Source organism: Prionailurus viverrinus, chromosome B3, assembly GCF_022837055.1.
Source record: "Prionailurus viverrinus isolate Anna chromosome B3, UM_Priviv_1.0, whole genome shotgun sequence".
NCBI classification, from domain to species: Eukaryota; Metazoa; Chordata; class Mammalia; order Carnivora; family Felidae; genus Prionailurus; species Prionailurus viverrinus.
The window spans coordinates 23,854,118-23,878,731 of NC_062566.1; the positions used below are offsets into that span (position 1 = coordinate 23,854,118).

Genomic DNA, 24,614 nt, shown 5'->3' on the forward strand with positions numbered 1-24,614 from the left:
AATACACAAAACAGTTTTGAAAAAGAAAAAAGTTGTAGTACTTATATTACCTGATTCTGAAACTCCTATAAAGCTATGGTAATAAACACATTATGGTATTTGTGTAAGGATAGGCATATAAATTAATGAAACAATTCAGAGTCTAGAAATAAATCCTTACATTTATGTTCAATTTGTTTTTGACAAAGTTGCCAAGACAATTCAATAGGTAAAGAATAGTCTTTTCAACAAATGGTGAAGGGACAATTGAATATCTGAAGGTAAAACAAAACAAAACAAAACAAAAAAAAACCTTTAACTTAGATCCTTTCCTCACAATATATACAACAATTAACTCATAAGGGATTATAAATCGAAATACAAGTGCTTAAACTGCTAGAAGAAAACAGAGGAGAAAAGCCTTTAGCTTTGGGTTAGGCAAAGAGTTCTTAGACATGACACCAAAAGCACAAGTTATAAAAGAAAAAAATAGATAAAATGAACTTCATTAAGATGAAAAACTTAAAAAAAATTTTTTTTTCAACGTTTATTTATTTTTGGGACAGAGAGAGACAGAGCATGAACGGGGGGGAGGGGCAGAGAGAGAGGGAGACACAGAATCAGAAACAGGCTCCAGGCTCTGAGCCATCAGCCCAGAGCCTGACGCGGGGCTCGAACTCCCGGACCGCGAGATCGTGACCTGGCTGAAGTCGGACGCTTAACCGACTGTGCCACCCAGGCGCCCCGAAAAAACTTTTTAAACTTCAAAAAAACACCACTAAAAAAATGACAAGACAAGCTAGGAACTAGAATATTTGTAAACCATTTTTCTGATGAAGAACTTGTGTAGGAAAGAAACAATGATGACTCAGTAAGAAGACAATCATTTAAAAACGGAAAAAAACTTTGACATTACAGAAGACATAAAAATGCTCAACCTTTAGTCATTAGGGAAATGTAAATCAAAACCATAACAGTGTATTACTACATATTTTGTATGATGTCTATACTATATAAGATAGATAAAAACAAGTGTTGGCAAGAATGTGGAGAAACTGGAACCCTTGTACATTGCTTGGGGGAATATAAATGATATAGCCACTTTGGGAAATAATTTGGTTAAACCTAGGCTTACCATATAACCCAGCAATTCTACTCCTAGAAATGTGTCCAAAAAGAGTGAAGACTTATGTTCACACACAGCTTCTATAAGAATGTTCATAGCAGTTCACTATTCATGCTAACCAAAAACTGGCAACAATCCAAATGTCATCCACTGGTGCATAAGTAAAATGTGGCTTATCCATACAATGAATACTATTTAGCAATTAAAATAGAAGATGAACACATGCTACAACATGGATGAAACTTCAAAACATCATGAAAGAAGCACACAAAAATTATATACTTTGTGAACTCATTTATATGAAATATCCAAGAAAGGCAATTTTATAAATAGAGCAAACAGATTAGCAGCTGCCTGGAGTTGGGGTGGGAGCAGGCACTGACTGCAAATGGGCTTGAGGGAAATTTTTGGGGTAATGGAAATGTTCTAAAACTGGATTGTAGTTGCACAACTACATATTTACTAAAACTGGTGAAATGTATATCCACAGTAGATAGATTTTATGGTATGTTGTTATATACTGATAAAACTAAAAAAAAAAAGTATGAAGTTCAGAAATTAAGATGGTGGAGAAGTAAATCGACCCTGGGCTTTCCTAGTCCCTCAAACACAGCTGTACTGAGATCAGATCATTTTCTGAAACACCTAGGAAATTAATCTGTGGAGTGGCAAAACGATCTCCATTGTTGGAGGGAGACAGCGAGGCAGGTGCAAGGTACATGAAGTGAACTGGGTGAGACAAAAACAGTGGTGCCATGGAGGGGAGGGAACCCTTTCTGTGGAGAGACAAAAGGGCAAGAAAAAGAGAGGGGATGAGAGAGTGTGGCACTCATTTGCACAGGAGAAAAGCCTCTCTGGACCATGGGCCGGGGAATAAGAAGTACTGAGTGTAGCAGGTTTTTTTGCAAACGGTGTTTGGAGCTTAAACTCTGAGGTTTTGGAAGTGTGCAACTTACTCCAGAGTGGAGCTGTGGCATGAGCTACTGGGGAGAAGGAGGACACTGGTGCTGGAGTGCATAGCGTAGTGTAGGGATCTCAGGGGGATACTGATAGAGAACATTCTCCTTCCTAGAGTACTTTTGGAAGAGGGTACATTGCCTCCCCAAGGACAAAAGACCCTGCAGGTGCCAGCAAAAGGTCTTTAATCAGCAGGGGACAGAGATGCACCCAGAGAGAATAACCTTTGCTGCTTTTAGTGGTGCTACACCATAGATTCCACACACTGTGCAGGCCTGGGACTGTTTTTCAGAGACAAGAGTTTAGACAGAGTAGAGGGGCACTACTCCAGGGAGGGCATGGGTCAGCATGGTTGCATGTCCTTTAAGACTTCAAGTTTTGAATCCCAGCTGCATAAGTTTGAACTCCCAAAGAAAAGATGCAGGAGAGTTGTGGTATAGGGCAAGCTGACTGCCCTCACTCACTGTTCTGTGAGGGTTGCCTGACCAGTGTGGGGTGTGCAATTCTCTGTCCAGTGATGAAGGATTGGGGTAGTGCCATTTTCCCTACATACCAACACAGTATGACTTTGGAGAGCAACACAGCAGCCTCCAGTGGAGGCGGGCCATACCTACAACAAACCTCGCCCCCCCTGTGCCTGGCAACTGCTTATTTACTCAGGCAAGACTAACTCTGAACCAAGGCAGTGGCTCAGGCTCTCCTCTAGAAGAACAGCACAGCCAGGACCCTGCATGCACCAAGTATACTGAAAACTGAATGCTTCAAAATGACAACTGCAGTTCCGGTGGAAACAGGGCCAGGCTTAATATTTTTCTTTCTTCTTTTTTTGTTTTGGAATCAAGGTCATAGTTTCTTATTTATTTTTTTCATTTCCTTTTCTCTCTCTTTTTTCTTTTTCAACATTACTTTGGCTATTTGGGGTCTTTTGTGGTTCCATACAAATTTTAGAATTGTTTTTCTAGCTCTGTGAAGAATGCTGGTATTGTTTTGACAGGAATTGCATTGAATGGTGTTGGGCAGTATAGACATTTTAACAATACAGTATGTGTTCTTCCAATACATGGGCATTAAATGTTTTTTCATTTCTTTGAGTCTTCTTCAGTTTCTTTCAGAAGTGTTCTACATATTTCATATAGATCTTTCACCTCTTTGGTTAGGTTTATTCCTAGGTATCTTATGGGTTTTGGTGCAATTGTAAATGGGTAACTTATAAATGGGATACATAAAAAATAAATACAAAATGGATTAAAGACCTAAATGTAAGACAGGAAACCACCAAAATCCTACAGGAGAAACAGGCAGCAAACTCTGTGCCCTCAGCTATGGCAACTTACTAGACAGGTCTCTGTAGGCAAGGGAAACAAGCAAAAATGAACTATTGGAATCTTACGAAGATAAAAAGCTTCTGCACAGTGAAGCTATCAACAAAGCTGAAAGGCAACTGACGGAAAGGGAGAAGATATTTGCAAATGACATACTGGATAAAGGGTTAATATCCAAAGTCTATAAGGAACTTATCAAACTCAGTATCCAAAAAACAATCCTGTGAAGAAATGGGCAGAAGACATGAATAAACACTTCCAAAGAAGACATCCAGATGGCTAACAGACACATGAAAAGATGCCTAGCATCACTCATCATAGGGAAATACAAATCAAAACCACAATGAAAAGCCACATATCAAAAAAAATCACAAATCAAAACCTCACACCTGTCAGAATGGCTAAAATTAACAACACACACAACAGATGTTGGTGAGGATGTGGAGAAAGGGGAACGCTTTTGCACTGCTGGTAGGAATGCAAACTGGTGCAGCCACTCTGGAAAACAGTATGGAAGTGCCTCAAACAATTAAACATAGAACTTCCATACAGCCCAGCAATTGCACTACTAGGTATTTATTAAAATGATACAAAAATGCTGACTCAAAGGGGCACATGCACCCCAATGTTTATAGCATTGCTATCTACAATAGCCAAATTATGGAAAAAGCCCAAATATCCATCAACAGATAATACAGATGATGTGGTATATATATATATATATATATATAAAATGGAATTATTACTCAGCGATCAAAAAGAATGAAATCTTGTCAACTGCAACAACATGGATGGAACTAGAAGAGGGTATTATGCTAAGTGAAATAAGTCAGAGAAAGACAGATAAATGATTTCACTCATATGTGGAATTTAAAAAACAAAACAGATGAGCATAGGGGAAGGGAAGCATAAATAAGATAAAAACAGAAAGGGAGGCAAACCATAAGGAGACTCTTCATTACAGACTCAAGAGTCTACAACATTGCTACACTATAACAGGTGTGTGGAAGATGCCACAGCAAGGGGGAAAATGGCAACCAATTCTGGATGTAGGTGGCACAAGAGTCGAGGACAGACAGGGAGAGGATAGGATTGTACAGATTTCTTTCTTCCACACATATTTATTGTCTACACTGTTCCAGGTGACTGAGAATAAATCAGATACAGAACCCTAAACTTGTAAAACTCACATGTGAAAGGGGGAAATATGAAAGAAACAATAACGAACGTAGTAACATACTGCAATACATAGTATCAATGGAGACAACACTTGGATTTAATATTAAAGGATGAAATTTCTCAGGCAGGAGAGAAGGGGAAGGGCAGTTCAAGTACAGGACATAGGACGTGCCACAGCAAAGCAAAGGGAATGTGGTCCTCCTGTGCTCAAGGAATGTACAGAAAAATCACAGGATATGACAATGAAAAGGTCAAAGCAGGAATCAGAAGTGACACTCACTGTTTTATTTAATTATTTTGTACAACACAAGTTTTCACTGGTTCAAATGAGACTGAGATTAAGGCATTTGTCTTGCCAAAATGAGTATAGTAATAGTACCTACTGAACGTGGTCTTTATGGAACTAACAGGGCCTGGCATGCAGTAAGTGCTGTAATAATGCTTGCCATTATTTTTTTTATTAGTACTATGCTGTCATAAGGTCTAAATTATTAAATTCTATAGTCTAACCAGAAAGTTGTATAAATAAATCGAGAAAAGATTTGCCGCCTCCTCTTTCAAAATGGTCCTTGCAGAAATAATACACACGAGTGTATTCCACACAATACCCACAAGTGTTCCTTTTTTTGTTTTGTTTTTGTTTTTTGGAATTGCTCCTTTTTTATTTTCAGAGGATTTAATTCATTGACATCTATTTGGAAAATTATGCCAATTATTTAAAAAATATATTCTTTTTTTTAAATTTTATTTTTTAAAATTTACATCCAAATTAGTTAGCATATAGTGCAACAATGATTTCAGGAGTAGATTCCTTAGTGCCCCTTACTCATTTAGCCCATCCCTCCTCCCACAACCCCTCCAGTAACCCTCAGTTTGTTCTCCATACTTATGAGCCTTTTCTGTTTTGTCCCCCTCCCTGTTTTTATATTATTTTTGTTTCCCTTCCCTTATGTTCATCTGTTTTGTCTCTTAAAGTCCTCATATGAGTGAAGTCATATGATTTTTGTCTTTCTCTGGTTGGCTAATTTCAATGAGCATAATACCCTCCAGTTCCATCCATGTAGTTGCAAATGGCAAGATTTCATTCTTTTTGATTGCTGAGTAATACTCCATTGTATATATATACCACATCTTTATCCATTCATCCATTGATGGGCATTTGGGCTCTTTCCATACTTTGGCTATTGTTGATAGTGCTGCTATAAACATGGGGGTGCATGTGTCCCTTCAAAACAGCACACCTGTATCCCATGGATAAATGCCTAGTAGTGCAACTGCTGGGTTGCAGGGTAGTTATATGTTTAGTTTTTTGAGGAACCTTCATACTGTTTTCCAGAGTGGCTGCACCAGCTTGCATTCCCACCAACAACACAAAAGAGATCCTCTTTCTCTGCATCCTTGCCAACATCTGTTGTTGCTTGAGTTGTTAATGTTAGCCATTCTGACAGGTGTAAGGTGGTATCTCATTGTGGTTTTGATTTGTATTTCCCTACACACAAGTGTTCCTAACTCTCAGGGCATGGATTCAGAGCACTGCAGCAATTTTTTCCAGAAATACTTTTATAGCCTTTCCTTAAACTGATAGTTTCAAAAATTTTTTAAAGCTCTCTTCCTTACAAAGAAGAAAGCTCTCTTCCTTACCACTTCCCACAGTGTAGACAAAGGTAAAACCTAACAATTACAGAATATCTCACAGAAATTATTGTGAAGATGAGTTAATGTATGTGCATAATAAAGGGTTTACTCAGGAAGCCTGAGTTGCCCAAACTCTGAATAATATCTCAAAGGTCTCAGGACAACTCCCCCTTGACTAGCTCCTGAGAGCATGAGTGGGACAGAAAGAGAGGGAGACACAGAATCTGAAACAGGCTCCAGGGTCTGAGCTGTCAGCACAGAGCCTGATGTGGGGCTCGAACTCATGAGCTGTGAGATCATGACCTGAGCCGAAGATGAATGCTCAACTGTCTGAGCCACCCGGGGCGCCCCTGTGAATGTATTTTCTTATGCTTGAGGTCCTTGGTTTGAAGTCTGGGGGAGGCTGGAGACTGAGGAACTAAGGTCAGCCACATGTGCATTGCACATCCACGTGACTGACCCCCAACAAAAATACTAGACACCAAGGCGCAGATGGGCTTCCTTCGTTTGCAACACTTTGCATGTGCTGTCATACATTATCACTGGGAGAATTAAGTGCATCCTCATACAACTCTTATGGGAAGGCATACCTAGAAGCTTATTCTTGGTTTCTTCTGGACTTTATCCTATGTATCTTTTTTCTTTGCTCAGTTTAAATCTGTATTCTCTTACTGTAATAAACTGTTACCAGTGAGGATAACAGCGTTTTTAAAGTTTTGTGAATCCTTCCAGTGAATCACCAAGTCTAAGGGTGATCTTAGAAACCCACAATTGAATATGAATGTGCTGAGGACAGCACCTGGCATCTAGTAGGCATTACATAGGTAGTTATTATTACCAAGTGCTGAAAAGCCATTTAAAATTTTAAGACAGCCAGACAGTGTTATTATTTGTGCCAATCTCTGATCTCAATCTCCACAGTAGGTTGGGCTAAGAAGATGATTACACAAGAACATGCTTTTTCCTGGATCACAAGCCTGAGGCACACTGGGTTTGATGACAGTGCTCAAGTCAATTTCCAGAAGACTCTGCTCCAATCATAATTGTAAAATAAATGTTTAAATAGTAACAGAAACAAGTTGATGATAACAGATTAGAAATGGTAAAATATAAAAGAGATCTCACAATATAATGCATACCTTTATTTCCTTTATGCTCAGAAGAGATGCATTTAGAAATTCCTCAGTTAATCTCTTCCAACTAGCAGCTTTGCTGAGATCAGAATGAATGATGAATTTTTCATAAATTCTAAAATATATTTAAAAGTAAACTGATAGTTATAAACTTACATTAATAGAAAGATTTATAAGAAAATGCATATATTTTTTAATATGTACATATATATGAAACTAACTTACCCTTCTATTGTTTTTTCTACTTTGTGGCTGTTAACATCCAAGAAATGATGAAATCTAAAAGAGAAAATGTAATTTTTAGGTGAACCTTGTCATAGAGCTAAGTAGACCAGTCTCAGAGCCCTCTATATCCCCACAGTCACCCTATATTCGGCAATATATTTCCAGGAGTGCACCTCTCTCCCTGTATCACCTCTACCATCCAGGCAAACAGCCACTGCATCTCAGAAACTCCTCAAGCACAGGTCATCCTTAGCCTCCTTTGTCCTCTGATTCCTTCATCTTCCCATAATGCCTTGTATCTAAGTCAGTATAGCACATTCTATAGCAGGGGTTCCTAATTTTTTATGCCATAGTGAAGCCCAGTGAAGCTTAGGCTTTATGAATTTATGAAACATTACTTCTCAAAGTAATGTTTAAAAAAATTTTTTTAATGTTTGTTTATTCTTGAAAGAGAGAGAGAGAGAGGGAGACAGCACAAGAGGGGGAGGGGTGGGGAGTGGGGGGAGAGACAGAATTTGAAGCAGGCTCCAGGCCCTGAGCTGTCAGCACAGAGCCTGACACGGGGCTTGAACTCACAAACTGCAAGATCATGGCCTGAGCCAAAGTCGGATGCTTAACCAACTCAGCCACCCAGGTGCCAGTGAGATGAAATACAAAAAAACCCAAGCCTACTGAAATATGGTTGTGAAGTACCTTTTAAAGTTTGTGATATAATAAGAGACATTTAAGCATTAAGTAACGAGATCTAGCAATGGATCCACAATTATCAGTAAAGCAACAGTAAAAAATATTTGAAAATATCTGCCACAACTTTATGATGTGAACTATGTGATTTCTACCTGTGACACAGTCCTAGGTAAATTATTATTGCTTGTTGCTTTTATTTGTAATTTGAGGAAATGCCAGTTTTCAGTTAGAGGTTAGTGTAATTTTTTCTTGTCCAAGTTCTTAACACCTGAATTCTACAGGCTCTCAGATTAAAAATTCCAATTCTATATCATATGTAGACCTGTCTTCCTTTAGGATAGAGGCTATATTTCACTCATCTCTGAATTTCTAGGGCCTAGAACATGGCCACAATTTAAAAAAGAAAAAAAAAAAAGCAAACATGGGACACCTGGGTGGCTCAGTCAGTCAAGTATCTGACTTCCATCTCACGGTTCATGAGTTTGAGCCCTGCATGGGGCTCTCTGCTGTCAGTCCAGAGGCCACTTCAGATCCTCTGTTACCTACCCCCATCCCCTCGCTGCCCCTCCCCCACTCATTCTTTTTCTTTCTCAAAAATAAACAAACTTTTAAAAAAGCAAACATGTATTGTTCATTTTTCTCATGGATTAAAGCATCATATAGCTCATTCAACTCACTTTCTAATTTTTAGTATCAAAGACAACGATCTGTATTTAAAAGAAATAATTTACACCACTAAAAATATATATCTAATTCTATTCCAGTAAATGGCTGAATAGAGAACATCCCTTTATCACTTAGTTTCTCAATGTGAGACAGTAACTTCTAATGTCTCTCTGAAGTCTAAAATGATGTCCAGCTACCTACTGCCATTGACATATTAACTAATAGAGAAATTATTTGGGGTACAGCACTTACATTTCTGTCTTACATGACCTATTCAGACATTGTTATATTTATAGGTTACACTTAAGAACTGAACTCATTATTTCAGAAACTTGGCAGGCTTTTAGACTCATTGTCTGTTCTCATTATAAACCAAGTAGGCACTGTATGTATGATTAAGGTTGATCAAGAATACAGAAACTGAAAAACCATTTCTATTGAAATTAAATAGGCAAATATTAACATGGATGGACATTCTTTTAGTAATAATTCTATTATAGGTAATGATCATAACAGTACTGTCTAATTTACATCTTCCATAAATAAAAATAGGAGCTCTGACTTCATAAATCTCAAGAAATTACATGAGACACTGTATTAGAAATTGTATTATATGGTGGCTTAGTGTACCATGTGCCAGGAACTATTCCAAGTGTTGGGATAAGAAATGAACAAAACAAACCATTATCCCTACCCTCATGGAACTTACATTTTAGCTGGAAGGAGGGGTGGAGGAGACAAAGAGTAAACAACATACAAGTTATCCAGTGTACTATGCTGTGCGTTTCGAAAAGAGAAAAAAAAAACACAAGACCAAGGTAAGAGAGATCTGGAGAGGCTCAATACGGGGTAGGGAGTAAGAATACAGTGTTAAGTAGGGTTTGACCATTATTTTGCTCTAAAACTTCATTTACCTACTCATTCAAAAAATGTTTGCTGCGCAGTGCACCGCGCTAAGCGCAGTGAGTGGAAGAAGGAACATGAGAGACACAAACCCCTTCCCCAAAAATGCACTTCTAAGGGTAAGGCCGACCCATAACAACCCAAAACCCACTGTTTCATTATGCGTTTGTCACACGCGACAGGGATCCAAAGGACACTAGAGCACCAAGCTGCTGGAGAGGCAGCGCGCACGACGGTCGGAAACCGGGCCGCGCGCCCGGATACCCCTTGACCCATTCCTGTTCCCAGCCTCGGCCCCGCAGCCGCACCCCACACCTGAAGTTGGACCAGGCAAAGTGCAGGGCGAGCTGGAAGTTGGGGTCCGCCTCATCCTGAAGGCCAGCCACATGGCGAATGAGCTCGCGAACGTCGCGCTCCTGCTGTGGGTCCAGTTGGCTCCAAGACGGCGCCGGCCGGAACATACTGCTCTAACTTCCACAACGACGCCCTTCCGTGAGGTTGTTCCTGCTCTCGCGAGAGTTCACGCTCCCACCGCTTTGCTCCTCGGAGAGCTTCCGGCCGCTGTCGCGAGAGTTCGAATTCTAGCTCCTGCCCGGTTGTGTCCGTGCTGATTCTTGTAGGACGCTCTTGCGTGCGTTTTCCAGTTTCACTTTGAGTACATTTAGGAGCGTCCTCAAAGAAATAGCCGTTACTGTTAGTCAGATTAATAATAATCTCTGGCTAACCTTGGTTGGTGGTTTAATTTACGATGTTTGGAGAACAGCCATTAGTTCTCATTCGCACCTACCTTTTCAGGTACCGTGACCAGTTAATTGTCCATTCTTATCCAAGCTTCAGTTTCCTAGAGGTGATCTCTAATGATCTCTCAGTTTCCCTCTGTCTACACAGGACACACTACATGGTCCTCACTACAGCAAGTGTCAGCAAAGTGGCTTGTCTGGCAGAGGCAGACAGGCTGAGCGCTGCTCCTTCTGCTCTCACTGGCTTGTGATTGGGAGCTGCCAAAGGACTTTATAATTCCTGTTGATTAAAGATGGAGTATGTCTTTGTTGTTCAGTACTTAAAATTCAGTAATTAAATTACTGAAATACAGTTCACTAATTAAATTACTAAAATACAGTTCAGTAGTTAAAACTGTACCTGTGAACTGTTTCTGTTCATTAAAAAAAAAAAGTTTTTATTTATTTTTGAGGGGGGAGGAGGGGCAGAGAGAGAGGGAGTCAGAATCTGAAGCAGGCTCCAGGCTCTGAGTTGTCAGCACAGAGCCTGATGTGTCGCTGGAACCCAGGAACTGTGAGATCATGACCTGAGCCAGAGTCCGAAGCTCAACTGACCCACCCAGGTGCCCCTGAACTGTTTCTGTTCAATATTGCATCTAACTATTCCAAAACCTGTTACGTGGACTTCTTTATGTTTTCTTTTAGGGATCTGGTAGGGTTTCATGTGATTTATTACATTGTTTTACTGTAGTAATAGATAGTTGATATACCACTGTCAGTCCATTTGGGCTGTTGTTACAAAATACTATAGACTGGGTAGCTTATAAACAACAGAATTTATTTCTCACAATTCTGGAGGCTGAAATTCAAAATGAGGGTGCCAGCATGGGGTTGGGTGAAGGTATCCTCACATGGTGAAAGGGGCAAGGGAGTTCATTAGGGTCTCTTTTATAAGGGCACTAATCCCATTCATAACGGCTTTGTCCTTATGACCTGATTACCTCTCAAAGGCCCAACTTCCTAATACCATCATCACTGGATAGATTAATAGATTTAATAGATTAATAGATTTCAACTTAATAGATTTCAACATATAAATTTTGGGCAGACCATTCAGACGCCATAGCAACTACCTAAAACATAGACTGCACATGATTACACAAATCTTACAAGAAGGAGAAAATCATAGTATTAGATGGTTCTATGAAAGGGAATTTTTACTCTATTCTTGAGCAGTCTTTTCTACTCCAGTTTCACCTGTCGTCTGTACATTTATCACTCTCAAATCTGTGTAAGTAGTTTTTCTCAGGACCCCAAACCTATAATCTAATTGCTTTCTGTACATCTCTAAAAATCAAAGTATATGCATATGCTTATATGTGTCTCTATTTCTTTGTCCAGCCAGTTGGTCTTGACCTTTGGAGGGAGACTTAGAAAACTTTCCACAGGTCACTCCCAGTGACTTGGACTTTTTAAAGATTGAGCCACTCTTCCTGGGGTTCTCTGGTTGGCCTGGGTTAGCATCTCTTTTCTGAAAGGGGAGTTGAAATAATTTTCCCAAGGTGTCTTAGATGACTGAGTCCCATTCAAAACACCATAAGCCTCCAGACATCTTCTGTAGACCTCTAAGTCTGGCCCTAGCTGGTCACCCCTTTGGCAATGGACATGGAAACAGTTTTTGGGAAGTACATATGAAAGATAGGACAGCAAACAGGCCAGGAATACTGCCATCTGTCCCTTGCTGACCTGGATCAGTGCTGCCCTCCAGTATGGTGCTTAGATAAATTTTCTGGAAGTGCATGCAAAGACTGGGCTCCATGCATGACTACAGCCTGGCCAAAGGCACCATCCTTATCCCACTTGTCCATCTTGTCCCATGACCCCCTCCCACCACTTGGAGGGACTTAGAAATATTTAAGGATTATCTCTGTCAAATGTTCCACACATGGGACTATGCCAATCCGGGGATGCCTATTGCAGACCTGCATGCCCACCCAAGTCTGTAGTGGCTTCTGGAGGGAACTTACAAAAATTTGGAGGAGTTGCAATGCCCTTCTCTTCATCCATGGCCAACCTGAGGCAATGCTCACCTCTGGAGGAGAAACTGGAAATGTTCTTGGGAGATACAGTCAATGACCAGGACTCATGTGGGACTTGTGGCCAGCCCAGAGTGCACTCCCCAGACCTGTCTGTACTAAGTGGACTGGTCCTGGTCTGTGAAGGGGGAATTAGAAACTTTTCAGGTGGGGTTCCTAATACCATGACCCATCAGAGCTCCTTCTTGAGGACTTGCTGGCCTTCTCAAGCCTTTTCATGCTAGAGACTTAGAAATGTTTTGGGGGTGCCTCCAAAGTTCCCAGGAAAGGCCACAGCCAGACCCATGGTGCCCTTCTATACCAGGACTTCTCTGGTGGTTTCCCCTTTGGAGGGAGGCATAAACATTTTCAGAATGTGCATTCAGCTTCTAGTCTCCCAAGTGGGATCATACTAGAACTGGGGTGACCTGTTGTGCCTTCCTGTTGACCTGAGCTGATACTTGATTCCTAAGTAAAGAGGTGCCTCCCCAAAATGTTTCTCAACCCACCTCCAGTGGCTGAGATAGAAACATCCTGCCACAGAGGCCTGTGAGGGCACTAAGGATCAGGCCCTGGTCTTGTGTGGATCTGGTCATTGGATGGCCTCTGGATATGCCCTCTGGAGAATGTGGGTACTGGTGGCCAGTAAGGGCTGCCCAGGGAGGGTGCTTCATGAGGTCTAGGTTTTGATGTGCCCCCAGAAACTTTTTCTATGTTCCTCTCTGGAGGTGGACATCAGCCTGTGACTGACATGGGGAACTCAACAGGGCACCTTGGTCTTGGCCATGGTTGTCAGATGCCTCTGGCAAACGGGGATTGGTCCAAGCTGGCCATAGAGGTCTTAGGTGGGTGTCTATAACCCAGCTGTGGCCCTGCATGGGACCCAGTCACATAAGGCACTCCCCAAACATTCCCAAGGCCCACTCCAATGATGGGGGCCAGTAAGAACCAAAAAGGGGTTGCCCACGCCTGGCGGTTTCCTATGTGGGCCTGCTTGTCTCAGCCCTCTGAATATTTTCATATCCCTCACCAGAGAAAGGAACACTGCAGGCAGGTCAGCTACACTCTGAGATTGCACTCCACGCTCATTGAGGTCTCATTGAAAGCACCACCCAACAAATTTCCTAAGCTCTCTTTGGTGACAAGCACAGCTTGGGTGTCTAGGAAGCTCTGTGGAGGTATCCTGACCATGGTCAAGTGTGGGCCCTCATCACTTGATGTGCCTGTGGAAAACGTTTCTAAGTCCTGTCTATGGCACTGGGTCTATGGCATGGGATGGTGCTGGGGCCCAAACATAGTCCTATGAGAGGCCTGGCTACCAGATAGGCCTCTTGAAATTTTTTCTTAGTCCCACTTGAAGGCAGTGAAAAGCTTGGGATGGAAAGGGAGGCCCAGTGATAACATGGTTTTGGCCACAGTCCTGGGTGTGGTTAGGTGGTCAGATGTGCCTTTTAAATATTTTTCATGTCTCTGGAGTGTCCAGTCAGAGACGTCTGTGGAGGAGTCAGTGGTCTGACCATAGTCCCACATGGGCCCTTGTCATCACATGACCCTCTAGAAAATGTTTCCAGGTCCATTTGGACCATGTAGGGAGGCCTGGAAAGGGTTACTGGGACTGGCTTCTTACTCCTAGGGTTGGCAGCACCTCAAAAAATGTTTCCTAGAGGACTGGAACGATCTGGCTGGAGAGGGATGACCATGGGATTTGTTCAAGCCCACCTGTACCCCTTTGTGGGACCCACCCACCCCTGTGCTGGTGGAACAGGGCATCCTGGGAGGCCCTGGGGGTGAGGATTGTAGAAATCTTGGCATATAACAACTCCATCTAAACCACTGCACTAAGAGATTTGACCAAATGCTAGCATGGCTTCTAGCAGCCTTATGGCTATGTCCCTAGGATGGTCCCAGTCCCATCCACCCCCCAAAAGCCACCTGCCTGAGCTCCCTCTGTAGAATTCACCTGGCATCTGATGCATAACCAGGCTGTTTTCTCCATTTCTGTACTTTGCATACACACTGTGCCATTTAACTATAACTTATAGAGAAATAACAACTTCTTGCTTACCCATTCTATATCATTCTAACTTGACTCCTTATACATTTAGATGTTCTATGCACCTAATAATTTGCAAACCAATTGTGTTGTCCAGTCTATATGCCTCATACCCATTGCGAGTCATCACATTTTCAACCCAGGTTGTGCCATTGATTTCAAATTCCTGCTCATCAGCAATTTCCCAACCAAATACCATACCCCTCAAACTTGTTTGTGATTCAACCACTCTATGCCAAACCACTCTGTATCATTTGACTATCACTCCTGGTGTGCACAACATGTGCTATTCAATTTGACCCTTGCACATCCAGTGGGTTTCATTCATTTTCCAATGTTGTTCAGCTTATATGTATTGCACAGCAAAACTATACTATAAAATTATGCCAATAGCATATACAGTTGACCCTTGAACAATATGGAGGTTCAGGGTGCCTGGCCCCATACAGTTGAAAATCCCAGTAAAACTTTTGACTGCTCAACAGCTTCTAATAGCTACTATTGACCAAAAGCCTTACCAAATAACACAAATAGTTGATTAATGCATACTTTTATATCTCTTTTTTAGTGGGGTCTTTGTCTGGTTTTGGAATCCAGTAATGCCAGACTCATAGGCTAAGTTTGACAGTTTTCCTTCGATTTCTCTCTCTCTCTCTCTCTATTTTTTTTTGGGGGGGGGGAACAGTTTAAGAGGAAGAAGCATTAATGCTTCTTTAAATGTTTGGTGGAATTCCCCTAGGAAGCCATCTGGTGTTGGACTTTTGTTTTTTGGGGGGGAATTTTTTGATAACAGTTTCAATTTCTTTTCTTGTTGTGGGTGTGCTCAAATTTTCTATTTCCTTCTGCTTCAGGTTTGGTAGTTTGTATGTTTCTAAGAATGTATCCATTTATTTTAGATTGTCCTGTTTGTTGGCATATAATTTTCCATAATATTCTCTTATAATTATTTATATTTCTGTGATGTTGGTTGTAATGTCACCCCTTTCATTCGTGGTTTATTTATTGGGTCCTTTCTCTTCTCTTTTTGAGATGTATGACTAGAGGTTTATCAATTTTATTAATTCTTTTGAAGAACCAGCTCTTAGTTTCATTGATCTGTGCTGCTGTTTTTTGTTTGTTTCTACACTACTTATTTTTGCCCTAGTCTTTATTATTTCCCACTTTGTGCTGGATTTAGGCTTTATTTGCTGTTCCTTTTCTAGCTGCTTTAGGTATTCGTTTATGTTATGTATTTTCTACCTTTCTTGCTTCTTGGCTTCTTGATGTAGGCCTTGATATATTGCAGTATACTTCCTCCTTAAGACTTACTTGCTGCATAGCATAGGTTTTGGACTGTTGTGTTTTCATTTTCATTGACTTCCATGTACTTCTTTATTTCTTCTTTTATACTGGTTAACCAATTCTTTCTTTAACCTCCATGTATATTTGGTATTTCCAATCTTTTTCTTGTGGTGGTCCTCAAGTTTCATAGCATTGTGGTCTGAAAATATGCATGATATAATCAATAATTTTGTGCTGGTTGATGCCTGATAGTTACCCAGTATGTATTCTATTCTGGAGAATGTTCTGTGTGCACTCAAGAAGAATGTGTGTTATGTTGCTTTAGGGTGGAATGTTCTGAATTTATCTGTTAAGTCCATCCAATGTGTCATTCAAAGCCATTGTTTTCTTTGATTTTCTGCTTAGATGATCTGTCCCTTGCTAAGTGAAGTGTTAAAGTCCCCTACTGTTATTGTATTATTACCAGTGAGTTTCTTTTCTTTTCTTTTTTTAATTTTTTAAATGTTTGTTTGTTTATTTATTTATTTAATGTTTATTTATTTATTTATTTTTGACAGAGAGACAGAGCATGAGCGGGGGAGGGGCAGAGAGAGAGGGAGACACAGAATCCGAAGCAGGCTCCAGGCTCTGAGCTGACAGCCCAGAGCCCAACCTGGGGCTGGAACCCACAGACTGCAAGATTGTGATCTGAACTGAAGTTGGACACTCAACTGATTGAACCACCCAGGTGCCCCCCAATGAGTTTTTTTTTTATGTTTGCTATTAATTGACTTATTTGGGTGTTCCAAGTTGGGGCATGAATATTTATAATTGTTAGATCTTCTTAGTGGATACACCCCTTAATTATGATATAATGCCCTTCATCTCTTGTTACAGTCTTTGTTTTAAAATTTAGTTTGTCTTATATAAGTATGGCCTCTCCAGCTTCTCTTTGGCATCTATTTTCATGATAGATGGTTCACCATCCCCTCACTTTCAATCTGCAGGTGTCCTCAAGTCTAAAATGTGTTTTTTGCAGGCAAAATATAGATAAGTCTTATTTTTTTTTAAATCCATTCTGATTCCCTATTTCCTTTCATTGGAGCATTTAGTCCATTTACATTCAGAGTGATTATTGAAAGATATGGATTTAGTGCCATTGTGTTACCTGTAAAGTTGGTGTTTCTGGTGATGTTCTCAGTTCCTTTCTGGTTTTTGTTGCTTTTGGTCTTTTTTTCCCACTCAAAGAGTTCCTTTTAATATTTCCTGCAGGGCTGGTTTAGTGGTCATGTACTCCTTCAGTTTTTGTTGTCTGGGAAATTCTTTATCTCTCCTTTTATTTTGAATGAATTCCTTGCTGGATAAAGTTTTCTCAGCCTACATATTTTTCCATTCAGCACGTGAATATATCAGGCCTCTTCCTTTTGGCCTGTCAAGTTTCTGTGGAAAGATCTGCTCTGAACATGATCTGTCTTCCCTTGTAGGTTAAGGTCTTTTTCCCCATACTGCTTTCAGTATCCTTTCCTTGCCTGCATATTTTGTGAAGTTGACTATGATATGTTTTCATGATGGCCAGCTTTTGTTGAATTTAATCGGGGTTCTCTGTGCCCCTTGGATTTGGATAGCCATAGTTTTCAGCTATAATTTGCTTATATAAACTTTCTGTTCCTTTTTCTCTCTTTTCTTCTTCTGGGACTCCTATGATACAAATGTTATTATGCTATAAGGAGTCGCTGAGTTCCCTAAGTCTACATTCATCATCCAATATCTTTCTTTCCTTGTTTTAATCTGATTCATTATGGTCCATAATTTTATCTTCTTATTGATTAATTCCTCTGCATCACTCCTTCCTCATTTTCATTGCATCCATTTGGTTTTGCATCTTGGTTATAGTATTTTTTTAATTTAATCCTGACTACTTTTTAGTTCTTTTATGTCTGCAGTAAGGAATTCTCTAGTGTCTCCTGCACTTTTCTCAAGCTCAGCTCATACCCTGATGATTATTTTTAAAAATTCTATTTTCAGACATCTTACCTGTGTTAATTAATCTGTGTTAATTAAATCATTGGCTGTGACTTCTAATTTGTGGGTAATAAGCTTAGGAATTCCCTGAGCCTGCACTGATGGGTTAACAAGGCATAAAGAATTACAAAGCCATAGGATGCTCACACCCAAGTTTGGGTAAGCAAGATTAGCTAAATAGGTATGGGGGGATCCCCCAGGATAGAGTGGGGGGGGCAAAGGCCCCCAGGATAGAGAGGGCAGGGCAAAGGCCCCAATACAAAGGTATATGAGGTAAATAAGATTAAATATTCAGTGCAGATACATCCCCCAATTTAGCACTATAGCAGAAAGCTGCTTTCACAGGAAGGAAGGACCAAATTAGGTAAACAGGTAAATAGGGCTATAGACCTCTGCCTGTGAAGCTGCCCGGAGGGGAGCTGATTAGCAAAAGAAAGGTTTCTTGTTAACCTTGAGGTTGCACAGTCTATCTGTCTTATCCCCTAGGCTGACTAAGATAAACAAACACCGTGCCTCTTGTCTGACATTAACACCAATCTGCCTGCAGCCAGGAATTTGGTTTATATTGACCCAAACCCCTAACACCATATATCTTCAAAACCTCCTTTCCCTCATGCCCATGAGTTAATGTTCCAGATTCATTGTCTGTGCATGCCTATCACATTTGTGGGCTTTCTGATCTTAATAAATACAGAGCAAGGACCCTTATTTGGGGCTTTTGTCTTTTTCTGGACATTAGCCATCTCTTACATTTTAATCCCACGTCCGCTTTCTTGCTGGACAAGAAAGAACTTTAGACCCAGAGTCTATGACACTAGTTCTTTTTTTTGGGGTGAATTCCTCCATTTTGTCATTTTGTCTGGATCACTGTTTTTGTGTCTGTGTGTGATTGTTAGGAAAGCCTGTTGTATTCCTGACACTGAGATTAATGGCTATTTTAAGAACAAGTACAAAAAGAAAGAAGGAAAAATAATTTTTTTGTTTTTATTTTATTTATTTTTTTGTTTAAATTCAAGTGAGCTAACATACACTATAGTATTGGTTTCAGGAGTAGAACTCAGTGATTCAACACATCCATATAATACACAGTGCTCATCCCAGTAAGTGCCCTACTTAATGCCCATCACCCATTAGTTTTTGGCCTCATTTAACTCTTCTACAGGCACCCTCAGTTTATTTTTGTATTTTAGAATCTCTTATGGTTTGGCTCCTTCTCTGTTTGTATCTTATTTTTCCTTTCCTTCCTATGTTAATCTGTTTTGTTTCTTAAATTCCACAAATGAGTGAAATCATGGGATATTTATCTTTCTTTGACTGACTTATTTTGGTTAGCAAAAGAAGTTCCAACCACATTGTTACAAATGGCAAGATTTCATTCTTTTTGAATGTTGAGTAATATTCCATTGTATATATATGCCACATCATCTTCATTCATCAGTCGATGGACATTTGGGGTCTTTCCATAATTTGGCTATTGCTGATAATGGTGCTGTAAACATTGGGGTGCCTGTGCCCCTTTGAATCAGCATTTTTGTATCCTTTGGATAATACCTAGTAGTGTAATTTCTGGGTCATAAGGTAGTTCAATTTTTAATTTCTTGGGGAACCTTCATACCATTTTCCAGAGTGGCTGCACCAGTTTACATTCCCACCAACAGTGCTAAAGTGTTCCCCTTTCTCCACATACTTGCCAACATCTTTTGCTTCCTGAGTTGTTAATTTTAGCCATTCTGATGGGTGTGAGGTGATATTTCATTGTGGTTTTGATTTGTATTTCTCTATGATGAGTGATGTTGAGCATCTCTTCATTTAGCTGTTAGCCATCTGGCTGTCTATATTGGAAAAGTGTCTGTATATCTTCTTCCAATTTCTTCACTGGATTATTTGTTTTTTTGGGTGTTGAGTGTGATAAGTTAATTATAGATTTTTAGGTAATACTCCTTTACTTGAAAGTCATTTGAAAATATCTTCTTCCATTCTGTCAGTTGCCTTTTAGTTTTGCTGATTGTTTCCTTTGCTTGAGGAAGATTTTTATCTTGATGGGGTCCCAATAGTTCATTTTTGCTTTTGTTTCCCTTGCCTCCTGAGATTTGTCTAGTAAGAAGTTGTTCTGGCTGAGGTCAGAGAGGTTGCTGCCTGTTTTCTCCTGTAGGATTTTGATGGTTTCCTGTCTCGCATTTAGGTCTTTCATCCATTTTGAATTTATTTTTGTCTATGGTGTAAGAAGTGGTCCAGGTTCACTTTTGTGCATGTCACTGTCCAGTTTTCCAGCATCATTTGCTGAAGAGATTATCCTTTTCCAATTGAATATTCTTTCCTGCTTTGTCAAAACCAGTTGTCTATACAGTTGTGGGTCCATTTCTGGGTTCTCTATTCTGTTCCACTGATCTATGTGTTTTTGTGTCAGTACCATATTGTCTTGATGACTATAGCTTTGTAATACAGTGTGAAGTCTGGTATTGTGATACCTCCAGATTTTCTTTTCTTTTTTAAAGGTTGCTTTGGCTATTCAGGGTCGTTTCTGATTTCATACACATTTTAGGATTCTTTGTTCTTATTCTGTGAAGAATGCTGGTGTTATTTTGATAGGGATTGCATTGAATGTGTAAATCACTTTGGGTAGTATCGACATTTTAACAGTATTTGTTCTTCACATTCATGAGCATGAAATGTTTTTCCATTTCTTTGTGTCTCCTTCAATTTCTTCCATAAGCTTTCTATAGTTTTCAAGATACAGGTATTTTACCTTTTTGGTTAGATTTATTCCTAGGTATTATATGGTTTGGGGTGCTATTGTACATGGGATTGATTCCTTGATTTCTCTTTCTCCTGATTCATTATTGGTGAATAGAATTGCAACCGATTTCTGCACATTGATTTTATATCCTGCGACTTAGCTGAATTCATGTATTAGTTCTATCAGTATTTTGGTGGAGTCTTTTGGGATTTCCTCGTGGAGTATCATGCCATCTGTGAAGACTAAAAGTTTGACTTCTTCCTTGCTGATTTGGATGCTTTTTATTTCTTTTTGTTGTCTGACTGCCGAGGCTAGGACTTCCAGTACTATGTTGAACAACGGTGGTGAGAGTGAACATCCTGATGTGCTCTTCTTCACCTTAGAGGTAAAGCTCTCAGTTTTTCCCCGTTGAGGATATTAGTTGTGGGCCTTCCATATATGGCCATTATGATGTTCAGGTATGTTTCTTCTGTCCCTTCTTTCTTGAGAGTTTCTATCAAGACAGGATGCTGTATTTTTTCAAATGCTTTTTCTGTATCTACAAGACGATCATATAGTTCTTACCTCTTTTTCTATTAATGTGGTATATCATGTTGATTGATTTGCAAATACTGAACCACCTCTGCATCCCAGGAATAAATTCCACATGATCACGGTGAATAATTCTTTTAATGTATTGTTGAATTTGATTTGCTAGTATCTTGTTAAGAATTTTTGCATTGATGTTCATCAAGGTTATTGCTCTGTAATACTCCTTTCTAGTAGGGTTTTTGTCTGGTTTTAGAATCAAACCAGATTCTAAAACCAGAATATGTCTGGCCTTATAGAATGAGTTGGAAGTTTTTCTTCCATTTCTATTTTTTGCAACAGTTGAAAAGAATAAGTATTAGCTCTTCTTTAAATATTTGGTAGAAATCCACTGGGAAGCCATCCAGCCCTAGATTCTTATTTATTTGAAGATCTTTGATTACTGATTCTATTTCTTTACTGATTATGGGAATGTTTAAAATTTGCATTTCTTCTTGTTTTGGTAGTTTATGTGTTTCTAGGAAGTTATCCATTTTTTCCCATATTGCTCAATTTGTTGGCATATAATTGCTCATAATATTTTCTGATAATTGTTTGTATTTCTGTAGTGCTGGTTGTGATATCTCCTCTTTCACTTATGATTCTATTTATTTGAGTCCTTTCTCCTTTCTTTTTGTATGTCTAGCTAGGGGTATATCTATTTTGTTTATTTGTTCAAAGAATGAGCCCTTAGTTTCATTGATCTGTTCTACTGTGGTTTACTTTTGTTTGTTTCTCTATCATTTATTTCTGCTCCAATATGTATCATTTTCCTTCTTGTGCTGGTTTTTTACCTTTATTTGCTGTTCTTTTCCCAGCTCCTTTAGGTGTAACATTAGGTTGTGTATTTCAGACTTTTATTCCTTTTGAGGAAGGCCTGCATTCCTATATACTTCCTTCTTGTGACTGTCTTTGCTACATGCTAAAAGTTTTGCACTGCCGTGGTTTCATTTTCGTTGTCTACCATGTATTTTTAAAATTTCTTCTTTAATCTCCTGCTTAACCCATTTATTCTTTTTTTTTTTCAGAGAGAGATAGAGAGATAGAAAGAGTGTGTGTGTGGAAGAGATGTAGAGGGAGAGGAAGAGAGAGAGAATCTTAAGTGGCCCTATGCCCAGGATGGAGCTTGATATGGGACTCAATCTCATGACTCTGAGTTCATGATCTGAACCAAAATCAAGAGTCAGATGCTTAACTTCCTGAGCCACCTAGGTTCTCCTAAACCATTTGTTCTTTAGTAGGATGTTCTTTTACCATCCATGTATTGGTGGTATTTCCAATTTTTTTTCTTGTGGTTGACTTCAAGTTTCATAGGTTTTAAGTCTGAAATTATGCATGGTATGATCTGGATTTTTTTGTACTCATTGAGGGCTGATTTGTGAACCAGTATGTGCTTTATTCTGGAGAATGTTCCATGTGCACTTGAAAAGAACATGTATTCTTCTGCTTTAGGGTTAAATGCTCTGAGTACATTTGTTAAGTCCATCTGGTCTGATGTGTCATTCAAAGCCATTGTTTCCTTCTTGATTTTCTGCTTAGATGATCCGTCCATTGCTATAAGTGGGGTGTTAAAGTCCTCTATTATTATTGTATTATTATCAACAAGTTTCTTTGTTATTAATTGATTTATATACTTGGGTATACCAAGTTGGGGGCATAAATATTTATAATTGTTAGATCTTCTTGATGGATAAACCCCTTTATTATGACATAGTGCCCTTCTTCATCTCTTATTACAGTCTTTTGTTTAAAATCTAGATTGCGTGATATAAGTATGTGTACTCCAGCTTTCTTTTGATGTCCATTAGCATGAGAAATTGTTCTCTATCCCCTCATTTTCAATCTGGAGGGTTTTTTGAATCTAAAGTGAGTGTCCTATAAGCAGCATATTGATGAGTCTTGGTTTTTTTTTTTTTTTTAATCCATTCTGATTTCCTACATTTTTCTTTTTTCTTTTAATATGAAATTTATTGTCAAATTGTTTTCCTTACAACACCCAGTGCTCATCCCAACAGGTGCCCTCCTCAATGCCCATCACCCACTTTCCCCTCCCTCCCACCCCCCATCAACCTTCAGTTTATTCTCAGTTTTTAAGAGTCTCTTACGGTTTGGCTCCCTCCCTCTCTAACTTTTTTTTCCCTTCCTCTCCTCCTTCTGTTAAGTTTCTCAGGATCCACATAAGAGTGAAAACATATGGTATCTGTCTTTCTCTATATTTTTGATTGGAGCATTTAGTTCATTTACATTCTGAGTAATTATCAATAGGTATGAATTTACTGTCATTGTATTACCTTTAAATTTGCTGTTCCTGTAGATCGTCTCTGTTACTTTCTAGTCTTTGTTTCTTTTGGTCTCTCTTTGCCACTCAAAGTGTCCCCTTTAATAATTCCTGCAGAACTGGGTTAGTGTTAATGAACTTTAGTTTTTATTTGTTTTGGAAATTATTTTTCTCTCCTTCTATTCTGAATGACAGACTTGATGGATAAAGTATTCTTGGTTGTGTATTTTTCAGTTTAGCACATTGAATACATCATGAAACTCCCTTCTGACCTACCAAGTTTCTGTGGAGAGGTCTTCTGCTAACATTATGTGTCTAGTCCTGTAGATTAAGGGCCTTTTGTCCCTATCCACTTTCAGAATTCTCTCTTTATCTTTATATTTTGCAAATTTTACTATAATATGTCTTGGTGTAGACCTGTTTGTGAATTTGGAAGGGGAGTTTTCTGTGCCTGTTGCACTTGAATGCCTATTTCCTTCCCCAGATTTGAGAAGTTATCAGCTATAATTTGTTTGAATAAACCTTCTGTCCCTTTTATCCCATTCTTCTTCTCTGAGACTCCTATGCCACAGATATTATTGTGCTTTAAGAATTGCTGATTTCAAAAAGTCTATACTTGTGATCTAATAGTTTTATTTCCCTCTACTTTTCAGCTTCATTATTTTCCATAATTTTATCTTCTATATCACTTATTTGATCCTCTGATTCTTCCATCCTGGTTGCAATGACATTCAGATGATTATACATCTCCGTGATAACATTTTTTTATTTGGCTTGACTAGTTTTTAGTTCTTTTATATCTGCAGCAAGGTCTTCCCTTGAGTCTTTTATGCTTTGATTTTTTTCAAGCCAGCTAGTACTCTCATGACTCTTGTTTTAAATTATTGTTCAGATATATTACTTATACCTGTTTTGAGCATATCTCGACTCTGGTTTCTTCTTGATCTTTCTTTGGGGGAGAATTCCTCCGTGTTTTCATTTTGTCTAAGTTTCTGTTTTTTGCATGTTAGGAAAGCATGTTACAGTTCCTGATTCTGAGTGTAATGTTATATTAAGAAGGGGTTTATACTGTCCAGGGCTTGGCAGTTCAG

At 39.3% G+C, this 24,614-nt stretch overlaps 1 protein-coding gene across 12 annotated transcripts in view; it reads right to left on the reverse strand.

The window, feature by feature from the left end:
* TUBGCP5 (tubulin gamma complex associated protein 5) overlaps positions 1-10,322 on the reverse strand; it is a 66,189-nt gene extending 55,867 nt beyond the window's left edge. For 6 of the 12 annotated variants that reach the window (XM_047862189.1, XM_047862187.1, XM_047862185.1 and 3 more), the window contains exons 1-3: positions 10,128-10,321; positions 7,557-7,610; positions 7,338-7,446 (exon numbers count right to left, since the gene is read on the reverse strand). In XM_047862189.1, coding sequence (XP_047718145.1) covers positions 7,338-7,446; positions 7,557-7,610; positions 10,128-10,273 — 309 coding nt within the window. In that variant the 5' untranslated portion in view covers positions 10,274-10,321. Of the gene's footprint in view, positions 1-7,337; positions 7,447-7,556; positions 7,611-10,127 lie in introns of all 12 variants that reach the window. The other 6 variants (XR_007152893.1, XR_007152891.1, XR_007152892.1 and 3 more) reach the window with 2 other exon arrangements.
* Positions 10,323-24,614: the final 14,292 nt, after the last annotated feature.